The sequence below is a fragment of the Clarias gariepinus genome, chromosome 7 (genome assembly GCF_024256425.1).
Source record: "Clarias gariepinus isolate MV-2021 ecotype Netherlands chromosome 7, CGAR_prim_01v2, whole genome shotgun sequence".
Lineage (NCBI taxonomy): Eukaryota > Metazoa > Chordata > Actinopteri > Siluriformes > Clariidae > Clarias > Clarias gariepinus.
In genome coordinates this window covers 24995575-25009096 of record NC_071106.1, presented here as the reverse complement: position 1 = coordinate 25009096, position 13522 = coordinate 24995575, and the positions used below count along the sequence as shown (strand labels likewise).

At 39.9% G+C, this 13522-nt stretch overlaps 1 protein-coding gene across 4 annotated transcripts in view; it reads left to right on the top strand.

Annotated features, from left to right (window-relative positions):
• Window positions 1-13522, top strand: part of rasgrf1 (Ras protein specific guanine nucleotide releasing factor 1) — a 560812-nt gene that overhangs the window by 464359 nt on the left and 82931 nt on the right. For 2 of the 4 annotated variants that reach the window (XM_053500654.1, XM_053500653.1), the window contains 2 exons: window positions 1649-1733; window positions 8126-8323. In XM_053500654.1, the coding sequence (XP_053356629.1) occupies window positions 1649-1733; window positions 8126-8323 (283 nt within the window). Of the gene's footprint in view, window positions 1-1648; window positions 1751-8125; window positions 8324-13522 lie in introns of those variants that run through there. The other 2 variants (XM_053500656.1, XM_053500655.1) reach the window with 2 other exon arrangements.

Here is a 13522-nt window from a genome sequence, read left to right as displayed (position 1 = left end):
TAACATCAAGTGTGTTGTGCAGGTGAAAGTTCAATATATCAGAAGTTGTGTAGATTCAGTTCAGCAGTAGGTGCAGAGGGCAGATGGGGTCAGATCACTGGAAGCACAGGAGCAGGATGTGTAGCTCCAGCCATCATAAGGCAGAATCTAGCTGGAGCAGGTCCTTCTCAAGATGCTTTAGAAACCTCGCAGGGTTGGCCTTTGTCTACTGAAGCTGGCACAATCTCCAGATGTCTCAGGATGGGTAGAAAAATACAGAAAAGATGGAGAGAATTAGCGTAGTTGCCATTCAGGATAAGTGTAATGGAGTATGAGGTTATGGGTTGAGTTACGCGTATGCCAGATTAAAGAGATACGTCTTGAGCCTACTTTTGAATTGGGAAACCGTGTCTGCTCCCCGAACAGTGTCTGGAAGGCTATTCCAAAGCTTTGGAGCCAAATATGAAAATGCCCTGCCCCCTTTTGTAGATTTTAAAATTCTGGGAATTACCAGAAGTCCGGAGTTTTGTGATCTTAAGGGACGTGGTGGATTATAGCGTATCAAAAGACTGGTTAGGTATGAGGGAGCTAAACCATTTAAAGCCTTGTATGTAAGTAATACTATTTTGTAATTAATTCTAAATTGAACAGGTAGCCAGTGCAGGGATGATAATATAGGTGTTATATGATCATATTTTCTGGATCTAGTGAGAACCCTGGCGGCTGCATTTTGGACTAACTGTAGCTTGTTTATTGAGGATGCAGGACAACCACCTAGTAGTGCATTACAATAGTCCAGTCTGGAGGTCATGAATGCATGAACTAGCTTTTCTGCATCAGATACGGATAGGATACTCCTAAGTTTGGCAATATTTCTAAGATGGAAAAAGGCTGTTTTTGTGATATTGGAAATATGATTTTCAAAAGACAAGTTGCTGTCTAATATCACGCCCAGGTCTTTTACTGTTGAGCTAGTAGTAACAGTACATCCTTCTAAACGCAGGCTGAATTGTGAAAGCTGTTGTGTGCTGGTTTTTGGGCCGATGAGCAATATCTCTGTCTTATCTGAATTTAGTAAAAGAAAGTTATTGGTCATCCAAAAATTGTTTAAATTTTTTTTTTTTTTTTTTTTAACCAAGGGAAGCCAATTCACTCTGGCTTCACTTGTCATGGTTCTGAGAAATCAGTTTCACAATGCTATTAGGATAGCCTTATCTGATTGGTTAATCTTTAGCTCTATTAATAATAGTAATAATAATAATAATAATAATAATAATAATGTTTTTTTTGTATATATAAAGGGAAGCCAGGATGAGGTAAGACATGACAGTAAAAGTTCAATACCCAATTTCACCACACAATCATCACCTTTAGGGTTTTTTTGTGAGTTTCACACACAGTAAAATACTCAGTAAAAAACAGAGAAGAAATGGCAGTCAATAATAGCACAGAGGAGTTTATTACTAAAGAATTTATACATTTGCTCAGTTTCTAATAGACCAGACTTATCAGAACCTTTACATAGACAATAGCCTAATCCTAGCATTTATTTTATTTTTGTTTATTTTGTTAAAAAAAAAAAACACAAAAAGAAACAAATGAAAAATTGTAAAGTTTAAAAACCTACTTGTAGTTATACACTGAAATAATATTGTCACTATTTTTGCAGGGAATTCTTTGGACAAGGCTGGATGAAGAATGACAAAAATGAAAAGACACCCTACATCATGACAACAACAAAGCACTTCAACGATGTACATATGTATCTATGGTGACTCTATTATGTACATTATTACCAGAATTGTAGTTCTTTTTCACTTCTTCTAACTGCTGGAAATGGTGAGAATCACCTGGCTGTTATACATCCATTTTTCCCTTTATTCTTGTTACCTTGTGCACATCGGAACCTTATGTGCACCACATAGCTCACAGCTCAGATCTGGAGGTAACCTATACTCCAAAGCTGGCAATAGACATTATATTTTTAAGTGTTTGTTTTTTGTTTTTTTCTTTTTCATATTACTTAGAAAAACCTAAGCCAAAAATATTTTTGAGTACTTTAGGTAAGTTTTATAGCCTTCACAGTTTGTAGGCTAGTGGGCCTTTGGCTAAGCATGGCCACCATAACTAATCGGGTCTTTTTTACCTCAGTGTGTGCTGTTACTTATTGAGCTTGTTACTATATGTTGGCCAGATCCACTAACATAAATCACCAGGGCTAGAATTCCATCTAAAGACCATTTTAAAAAAAACATTCTCTTTCCCAGGTTGAGTTTCTCCTTGAATTATTAATTAGCTGGTGTTTGGAAATGGTTCATTAACTTGGGGCTTGTATCTGAAAAGCACAGTTCGAAAAAGCCAATATTAAATCCTGGCTGACAGCCTGAAAATGATGTGCTGCAAAGAGTGTCTATAAAATATCTTGTTCACGAAGAGAACACAGCTAATTGTCATTTATGTCCTTCATAAGATGGATTTGCTTGCATTTGTGACTGCATGACCCAGTGTGAGGAATGGAAAAGTGGGGGGATGGTATGGAGGCCCTGGGATTATCAGTGGACAAAAATGGAAAGATGCCTGTGTAACATCAGTATTCACTGCAAATTCTGCACTTTACATTAATTAGTGACTTGGAATGTCTCTTTTATGCAAAAAAAAAAAAAGGTATTCAGGTGATTCTCACCAGGTTATCCCTGTTCACAGAACCACACATACGTACATAACCAATCTTTGTTTCCCAGGAGAGTGGACTGATTAGTTGTATGGCTGTTCATATGATTGGTTGACAAATCAATTATAATCAAGAGAACATTTATGAATACTGACAATGTACGTGATGAATCCCCTAGTAGAAAAAATAATAATGTAATGGAGATAAGCTGATTATGAGGTTAAATTACCTTTAATCACACACATATTGTCATGTCATTTACAGACTTGCTTAGGTGCTGTTACAGATGGCACATGTAAATTGAAAGTGAAAGCATATCTAAAAATTCCTAAGATTCTTAAATTTTTGTATATGCTGCTTTCCATCAGGAACTTGTTGTTGGATGAAGTTTTCATATAGCTGTGGTTTCATCCACCAGGAAACATGTTTTTCTGACTTTGCTATAATGATGTTGGGATAACGTTAAGTGAATAACCAGCTTTGCAAATACAACCTTAAACAACAGAGTATTAGTCTCAGAATAATGATATTTCTTAATGTGAGTTTGCACAACATCTATCTATTTGTAACAAAGTGAGATCCCAGTCAAAAAATTAATAAACACAACAGCTTCCCCTAGACAGCACATGCATCTAATGTTTCTTGTACACAAAAGTGCTTGCGTGCCTTTTGAGTGTTCTCTCTCTGATTGATTTTCTTTTAAACATAGCAAGCTATAAGTAGATAGCACCCAGCACTCTCACTGCCAAGACTGGGGCTTAAATGCTACTCAGGGCGTCAACTGTGCTGCAGAAAAGAAGACAAAAGGGGTTAGCATTTTCATTAATGTATTTAAGTTTGGAAATAAAAATAAATCCTATTATTAAGTATAGTTTTGACTTACAATAGCATTTGTATCTTTGTATTAGAGTTACTCATTTAACCTTACCCCAAGGTCATGTGATCTTTGTCCAAAGTAAGTTCATCAAACTCTATTTTTTATGAACTAAAATTTTTTATAATAATAATAATAATAATTTTAATACCAGTAATGCAAGTGTCTTTAACATTGGCATGCCATTTTGACATCCAAAGACTCCTCCTGGGTTTGTGCAGGATCTAAAAAAACCAACGACACCCATGTTGCTCCGATACTGCTCAATTTAATTTCCTTCATCCATCACTTAATTCTTGACAGACTTGATGTGTGTGTGTGTGTGTACACACACACACACACACACACACACACACACACACACACACTCCTAAAGGATTATTAGAAACACCTGTTCAATTTCTCATACATATATACACACACCAATTTGAAATGATTCGAGCTTTGTGTGACATGGTGCATTATCCTGCTGGAAGTAGCCATCAGAGGATGGGTACATGGTGGTCATAAAGGGATGGACATGGTCAGAAACAATGCTAAGGTAGCCCGTGGCATTTAACCGATGCCCAATTGGCACTAAGGGGCCTAAAGTGTGCCAAGAAAACATCCCCCACACTATTACACCACCACCACCAGCACATGACAGTAGTGGTGATATTATAAGATAATTGCATTGTCTTATCAACCAATCACATGGCAGTTGCTTCCATGCATTTAGGGGTGTGGTCCTGGTCTCCAAACTGAATGTCAGAATGGGAAAAAAGGTGATTTAAGCTATTTTGAGCGTGGCATGGTTGTTGGTGCCACAATCTGCTCAGTTACTGGGGTTTTCACGCACAACCATTTTTAGGGTTTATAAAGAATGGTGTGAAAAGGGAAAAACAGTATGCGGCTGTTCAATGCCTTGTTAATGCTAGAGGTCAGAGGAGAATAAGCCGACTGAAATAGCTGATAGAAGAGCTAGGGGTAGCTGAGTGGTTGAGGCATTGGACTGCGGTTCAGAAGATCCCAGGTTCAAACCCCACAACCACCAAGTTGCCACTGTTGGGCCCTTGAGCAAGGCCCTTAACCCTCAACTGCTCAGATGTATAATGGGATAAAAATGTAAGTCGCTCTGGATAAAAGCGTCTGCCAAATGTAAATGTAAATGTAGGAGAAACTTTGACTGAAATAACCACTTGTTACAACCGAGGTATGCAGCAAAGCATTTGTGAAGCCACAACATGCACAACCTTGTCATCTCCACTACAAATAGGAAAAAGAAGCTACAATTTGCACGAGCTCACCAAAATTGGACAGTTGAAGACTGGAAAAATGTTGCCTGGTCTGATGAATCTTGATTTATGTTGAGACCTTCAAATGGTAAAGTCAGAATTTGGCGGAAACAAAATGAGAACATGGATCCATCATGCCTTGTTACCATTGTGCAGGCTGGTGGTGGTGGTGTAATGGTGTGGGGGATGTTTTCTTGGCACACTTTAGGCCCCTTAGTGCCAATTGGGCATCGTTTAATGCCACGGGCTTCCTGAGCATTGTTTCTGACCATGTCCATCCCTTTATGACCACCATGTACCCATCCTCTAATGGCTACTTCCAGCAGGATAATGCATCATGTCACACAAAGCTCGAATAATTTCAAATTGGTTTCTTGAGCATGACAATGAGTTCACTGTACTAAAATGGCCCCCACAGTCACCAGATCTCAACCCAATAGAGCATCTTTGGGATGTGGTGGAACGGGAGCTTTGTGCACTGGATGTGCATCCCACAAATCTCCATCAACTGCAAGATACTATCCTATCAATGTGGGCCAACATTTCTAAAGAATGCTTTCAGCACCTTGTTGAATCAATGCCACGTAGAATTAAGGCAGTTCTGAAGGCGAAAAGGGGGTCAAACACCGTATTAGTATGGTGTTCCTAATAATCCTTTAGGTGAGTGAGTGTATGTGTGTGTGTGTGTGTATATATATATATATATATATATATATATATACACACATACACATATACATACACGGTGGAACCTTGGATTACGATCATAATTCGTTCCGGAAGTGGGCTCATATAAAATATAAAGTAAAAGTAAAACAAATTAAGCTGCACTTTACCTTTAAATAAAAAAACAAAATCCTGACACACAGGTGCTGTGTGTGTGTGTGTGTGTGTGTGTGTGTATATGTTTGTGTGTGAATCTAAAGTAAGATTCCCTCTCCCCCTTTTTGTCTTACACAGACCCTTCCTCCCCTTTTTTCACACACACGCGCACACAACAAAAATGCTGTTTTATCAGAAAAAATAAACAAGAAATCTCTCCATTGACACTTGATTGAGCGACACACTAATAGAATCACTGCTGCAACGTAAAAATAAAACAAATTAACCTGCATTCTGTGTAGAGCAAAGAGAGAGAGGGTGTATGTGTCTGTGTGTCTGTGAAGGCAAAAGTAGGTGGTGTGTGGTGGGTGCGGGGTGGGGAGGCACGGTGTGCAATGAGGCACGCTCACAGACAAAGAGCAGGCTAAGCCTCAAGCAGAGAGAGAAAATGGATTTTTAACCTCTCTAATGCGACTTGGTGATCAGTGTTATAGTAAACTGTACAGTGCATGGATGTTGATTATACCAGTAAGAGACACGCACTAAGACCCAGCAGGGAAGATGATTACCCACGATTCCTCAGCACAAGAGAGAGAGAAAACGTTGGCTCGGATCACGTGGCACTCATTGTCAAAACAAGAAATGCATGCCTGATACATGATACTTGGTACTCGTAAACTAAGACTTGTTTGTTTTCCAAGTCAAAATTTATTAAAAATCTTTGCTCATCTTAACCGTGTTACTCGCAATCCGAGGTTTCACTAATATATATATATATATATATATATATATATATATATATATATATATAAAAAACAGTGAGATCAGTAAGTTTTTGATCACCCTGTAAGGTTCTCTTACTTACAAATCATGTGAGGGGTCTACAATTTTCAGCATAGGTGCATTTCCACTGTGAGAGACCGATACTAAAAAGAAAAATCCAGAAATCACATTGTATGATTTTTAACAATTCATTTGTGAATTATTGTGTCAAATTAGTATTTCATCACTTTCTTATCAGCCATTTCTGACCCTCAAAGACCTGTTATTTTGCTTTTAAATAGTCCATATGCTTCTTACAGAGCCACTCCTTGGTTTTTCTGGCTGTGCGCTTTGGGTCATTGTCATGTTGGAAGACCCAGCCACTATCCATCTTTAATGAACTGAGGGAAAGAGGTTTTTGCCCAATATGTCACAATACATGGGACCGTTTATCCTCTTCTTAATACACTCCAGTCATCCTGTGCAGATAAACACCCCCAGAGCATGATGCTTCCAGCCTCATGCCTCACTGTAGGTATGGTATTATTGGGATGATACTCATCATTCTTCTTTGTACAAACACGTCGAATGGAGTTAAGACCAAAAAGTTCTACTTTGGTCTCATCTGATCACAGAACTTTCAGGGAAACCTTCCATGTGATGCAGGATTTAAAACCATGACGTCTTAGTATATTACTGATAGTAGCTTTGGAAACGATGGTCCCAGCTCTCTTCACGGCATTGACCAGCTCCTCCTGTGTAGTTCTGGACTGATTTTTCACTATTCTTAGTATCATTAATACCCCATGTATCTACTTGGACTTTGGCTGATGGTCTTTATGACAGCTAACGACCTCAAACAGGTGCTACTAATTTAGAATCATGAGCAGAGTGTAGCTGGACTATTTAAAAGCAAAATAACAGGTCTCAGAAATCTGGCTGATAAGCAAGTGATCAAATACTTATTTGACACAGTAATTCACAAATAAATTGTTAAAAAAAAATCATACAATGTGATTTCCGGATTTTTCTTTTTAGATTCTGTCTCTCACAGTGGAAGTGCACCTATGCCGAATATTCTAATATTCCATCCCTCCATGCTTTATAAGTAAGAGAACTTGCAAAAACACAGGGTGATCAAATACTTACTGACCTCACTGTGTGTGTGTGTGTGTGTGTGTGTGTGTGTGTGTGTGTGTGTGTGTGTGTGTGTGTATATATAATTTTTATTTATTTTTTTGTACACTACCAGTCCAAAAGTTTGGACACACCATCTAATTCCATGTTTTTTCCTGATTTGTATTAATTTCTTCAACAGAGGGCAAAATATGCACCAATCTTCTCTGACGAATTGATATTGAGATGGGTCTGATACTTCTGCTCTGTAAAACATTATACCAGCTCTGAGGCGCTGTTAATTGGTAATTTTTGAAGGTTATAACTCTAAATAAACCTTCATCCAAGCCAGTATGATCATGGTGCTTGAAGTGTTATGCAAATGCACTTGATAATACTGCAAGAACTATTTTATAAAAGCTGACCTTTCTGTCTTAAAATAAAAACTGACTGTTGTTGTAACTTAATTACCTAATTTTATGTTTTGAAATTTCCAGTATTGTTCTATAATGTAGACAATAAATCATAAACCAAAAAGCTTAAAGGGTGTGTTCAAACTTTTGACTGGTCCTATGTTTATATGACTTAATATACCTAAATTTTAAATGAATATATTTAAATTTGAAGGTAAGCAACCTGATTGCATCAGAGATCCTGCGTTGCGATGATATGAACACACGAGTGGCCGTGATGGAGAAGTGGGTGGCAGTAGCTGACATCTGCCGCTGTCTCCATAACTATAATGCTGTGTTGGAGATAACCTCATCCCTTAATCGCAGCGCCATTTTTCGCCTCAAGAAGACCTGGCTCAAAGTTTCCAAACAGGTAGGACAAAGAATATGAATTAATGTGTGGTTTTATTTTTTAGCATGGTACAAAATTTTTAAAGGACTGAAAAGCATTTTCTCTTTAAAGCACGCATATCCTAGAACACCTGCTGAAACATTAACAGAAAATGTTATTATAATTATTATTAATCATGTAACTTAGGTTTTTGCAAGTGAGGCTTACAGTGGGGGAAGTAGGCTTTTGATTTTCTAAGTTTGCCCACTTACAAAGAAATGAAGGGTCTATCATTTTTATTATAGGTTTATGGTAAAGGATTAAGACAGAATATCAACGAAAAATCCAGAAAAAGCACATGATACAAAATGTTATAAATTAAGTTGCATTTCAATGAGAAAAATAAGTATTTGATCCCAAGCAAAACATGACTTAGTATTAGGTAGAAAAAACCTTTGCTGGAAAGCACAGTGGGAAGACATTTCTTGTAGTTGTTTAACAGATTTGCACACATCTTGGGATGCATTTTGATCCACTATTCTTTATAGATTTTCTCTAAATGTTTAAGGTTTCCTGTCTGTTGCTTGGTAACTCAAAGCTACAGCTCTCTCCGTAAATTTTCTATTGGATTAAGGTCTAAAGACTGGCTAGACCACTCCATGACCTTAATGTGCTTATTCTTAAGCCGCTCCTTAGTTGCCTTGGCAGGATGTTTGGGGTCAGTTTCATGCTGGAAGACTCTTCCACGGCCCATCTTCAGGAAGTTCTCATCCAAAGTTTTACAACACAGGGCTAATCCATTGGCCCCTCAGTGCAGCAAAGTCAATTTGTACCTTTAGCAGAGAAACAGCACCAAAGCATAAGGTTTCCACCTTCATGCTTGACTGTAGGGACTGTGATGTTCTTAGCGTCATGGTCAGCATTTTTCTTCCCCTGAAAACAGCAAGTCGAGTTGATGACAAAGAGCTCAATTTTGGTCTCATCTGACTACAGCAGTTTATCCCAATCTTTCTCTGTTTATTGGCAAACCTCGGATGAGTCTGTATATGTGTCTTCTTGAGAAGGGGAAGCCTTGCTGCGCTGAAGGATTTCAATCCATGCAGGCATATTGTCCTACCAATGGTTTGTTTGGTGACTGTGCTCCCAATTGCCTTGAGGTCATTCACAAGCTCCTCCCATGTAGTCCTTAATCCATGAGGTAAAATCTTGCATATAGGGCCATTAATGGTTACTTTGTATTTCTTCTATTTGTAAATACTCACTTCAGCAGTTGTCTCCTTCTTACCAAGATTCTAACTGATGGTCTTTTAGCCCATTCCAGCCTTGTGCAGGTCTAAAATCTTGTTCCTGACTTGTTTTGACAGCACTTTGGTCTTGCGGATGGTGAGGTTTGAATGGAAGATAGAGAGTTTGTGAACAGGTTGTTTTTTTATACACATTACACATTGTTGTTAGAAGAACCTTCTTAAATTAATATGTGTACCACAAGAGCAAATAACCAGTCTGTGAGAGGCAGAATTATTGTTGGTTGGTAGGGGATCTCTCACTTATTTCCAAATGCAACTTAATTCATAAAATTTGTATCATGTGCTTTTTTCTGGATTTTTGGTTGATATTTTGTCTCAATCCTTTACCATAAACCTATGATAAAAATTGTATACCCCTCATTTCTTTGTAAGTGGGCAAACTTAGAAAATCTGTAGGGGATCAAATACTTATTTCCCCCACTGTAAGTGCAGGAGGTTAAATGTGATTTAAATAAAGAAAAACAAACATGCATAAACACTTACTCTAACCATGAACGAACTAAACAGAAATGAACCAAACCTGAAACTAAAACAAAGAAAACTATGAACAGGAGAAAACAAAACAGCAGTTACCAAAATAGTTTAGCCAAACAGTATAACAGAGCTAAACCAAAACAGATGCAAGACAAAGCTAAACTGAAAATCCTGGCTTCTTATAGCCACACTAATAAGTCACCTCAGTTTAGGTAAGTGCTTCCATCACTAGACCAAGGTTCATCCTAGGCAATGAAGTCCAAAACTCAAAACAAAACAAGAGTCTTAGGGCGCAAAAGGAGCTACTTCACAAGGTCCTGTGTCTGGCTTCCTGACACAGAGGCTGCAAGACAGGAAAGATTTCTTCCCATTCAGGAGGTGTGGCAGGTTGTCAAAGCCAGGCGGCAGACAGAGCACTGGGTCGTCGAAGCCGTGCAGCGGAGCGAGCACTGGGTCGTCGAAGGTGTAAAAACATCCTTAATGCTCAACCTCCTGCACTTAAGCCTCACCTGCAACAACCTAAGTTATGTGACAGAATGCAAAGACCATTATAGCGAGCACTGAGTTGGTGAGACTGGGCGGTGGAGTGAGCACTGGGTCGGCAAGGCTCAGCGGATTGAAGCCGGATGGCGGAGCCAGCTGTTGTTCGGGCAGTGCAGGGCTCTCTGGGGAGACTGGGCCCTCTGCAGAATTCTCTGGAAAGACTGGGCCCTCTGCAGGGTTCTCTGGGCAGACTGGGCCCTCTGGGCAGACTGGGCCCTCTGCAGGGTTCTCTGGGCTTTAGACTTCCGGCTTTGCTACCGTTCGGACGTTCCTGCTTACTGCTTTGCGCTTTGCTTGTTTTGCTCCCTATATCTGTTTGCTCCCTATATCTGTACCTCTGCAGAATTCTCTGGAAAGACTGGGCCCTCTGCAGGGTTCTATGGGCAGACTGGGCCCTCTGGGCAGACTGGGCCCTCTGCAGGGTTCTCTGGGCTTTAGACTTCCGGCTTTGCTACCGTTCGGACGTTCCTGCTTACTGCTCTGCGCTTTGCTTGCTTTGCTCCCTATATCTGTACTTTTCTTTGATTTCTACTTCAGCAGATCAGCACAGTGCTCAAACAAAACATTTTTGGCACAAACACTAAAATTAAAAACTTACATTCCAGAGACGAGAAAACACAGCTGCCTACTTTAAACAGACGAGAAAGAAAATGCCTTTTGTGAAATCTACCTGCTGCAGGACCTGCCAAACACTTTTACAAAGAATTGCAGTTCCTGAAACAAAGTTACTTGCTGGACTTCCAAAACAGGCAGAACAATCAGCAGATCGTCATCATGGACCACCTCAGCATACAGCTGGTGAGTCTCGTAAATCTAGCAGGTCTCAACAGTTTATACCAAGTGTAAAGGAACATGTCGAAACTGATCGACAGATTCATCGATGGCACAAACAGGGAGCGAGACCCAAAGGCACTCGAGACATCAGATTGTCACGAGTATCTCACATTGCTGCAATAGCATCCTCTTCCCCAGATATGGCTATAAAAAGACTTGCAAACACTGGTATTTTGCCACCCCCTATTCATCTTGAAAACAGATTTAAAGTGTTAATGAATGTGGGTGAGGAAAATGTGACTGAGTATGGATTGGATCAGCCAGCAACTAATGTCGCTACCAACAGGCGCTCAAAGTCGAGCAGACAGCGGTATTTAGCTCAGAGCGAAACCGAGGTTAAGACTCTGATAATCGGGGACTTAATTATCAGAAACATTAGCAGCAGAACAAAAACATCATGCTGCTTTTCTCAAGCAACTGTCTCTGATGTGAACAGGGAACTTCGGAACATTCTGACGGAGCACAAGACTGCAAACAGAATCATTATCCACGTGGGGAAAAATGATATTCGGAAAGAGCAGTCGGAACTCCTAAAGGAGGATTTCAGTGAACTCTTTGAAACACTTCAAAGACTTAAAGTTCAGTCTTTCATTAGTGGACCACTCCCAGCAAGGGGAACTAACATGTTCTCACAGTTACTTGGGCTGAACACATGGCTACAAAGAACCTGCAATTCAAAAGGAGTCAACTTCATTGACAACTTTAATCTTTTCTGGGGCCATAGACAACTGTTTAAACTGGATGGTCTCCACCCAAACAAACTCGGTGCAAGGGTGCTAAAGGAAAATATCTATTTCTCCCTCTATCATCCTTCAGCAGAGAAAGGCACATGTACGCCTGGGAGAAGTATGAGTGACCACAGACAGTTATCGAGTCATCATGGGGTTAAAGAATCCCACAAGGACATTGATAACACCACGCAGCCAAAACAACCACTGCTCATGGACATCCCGGCTCAGTCCTGCCCACAGAGCTCATCACGGACAGACTGTGACATACAACAGCTTCAAGATAACTGTAAGGGCCATATTTCATTCTTGTGATTTGTTGTTATGTTTATCTTATTTCAGTTTATTAGTTAAGCATTAAGCATTAAGTATCATACATATAATTTGTATTGTGACATCATTTCATGTGTTGTTCTGTGACATCATCCCACAGTTATGCAGTTCCATGTCTATCACGCACATTAGTTGTAGTTGTTGTTAAGACACGGAAGGATACAGAAAGGTGTGGAGCACACAAGCTTTTGACCGTGAGACAGTAAGCTAAAAGGAATACAGTAAAATAAGTTGTTGTAACTGTAATCCATCAAAGCTACAGAACACAGCAAGCGACTTGTCGTGACTACAGTGGATTTATGCAAGAAACTGTAACAACCGTTGTTTTTGATGTTGAAAATAAACAAGAGACAAAGAAATCAACGAAACGTCTGATGTCGTCAGTGACACTGTGTAACTAAAGACACGCGTCAGAACTTGTGAATAACATGCACCTACATTAAAGTCAAAAGCTTGGCTCCGTCGCAGAAATGAAGATAAGTAATTTAAGATTGTGAAGAGCGCGCGTGCGACTTCAAAAACGCGCATCAACCGAAACCGAAAGCGAGAAGAGGACTTGCCTGCCTTAAACTTCACCATGTCACACGGCGAGGACAACGCCGCTATCGCCGAATCTGAGCAGGTGATGGTGCTCGACGAACTGAAGAGCGCCAGAGAAGGCAAGTGGAGTCTGTTGACTGTATTATACAATGAACTAGAGGCGCTTATGGACAATGCTTGTAATTTGCATGACGTTAAAGCCAAGCGCCGCCAATACAAAGCGCTGCTAAATGACTTTATTGAAAGTAAGGTAACAGTGCGATCGTGCGCAAAGGATGAAGAGCGTGAAACCGATCAGCACCACTGGTTTCACCCTAGATTAACGCGCTGCACAGAATTCATGGTAAGAGTGGAGTCGTGGATCGCGGACACTAGTAATCGCTTTAAGTTGTCTCAAACAGTTGACGATGGAGTTTCGCCAAACGCGCGTGTGTTAATGGCGGAGCGTAAGACGCCCGCCCCCCAAAGGCACGGAAGCGTAA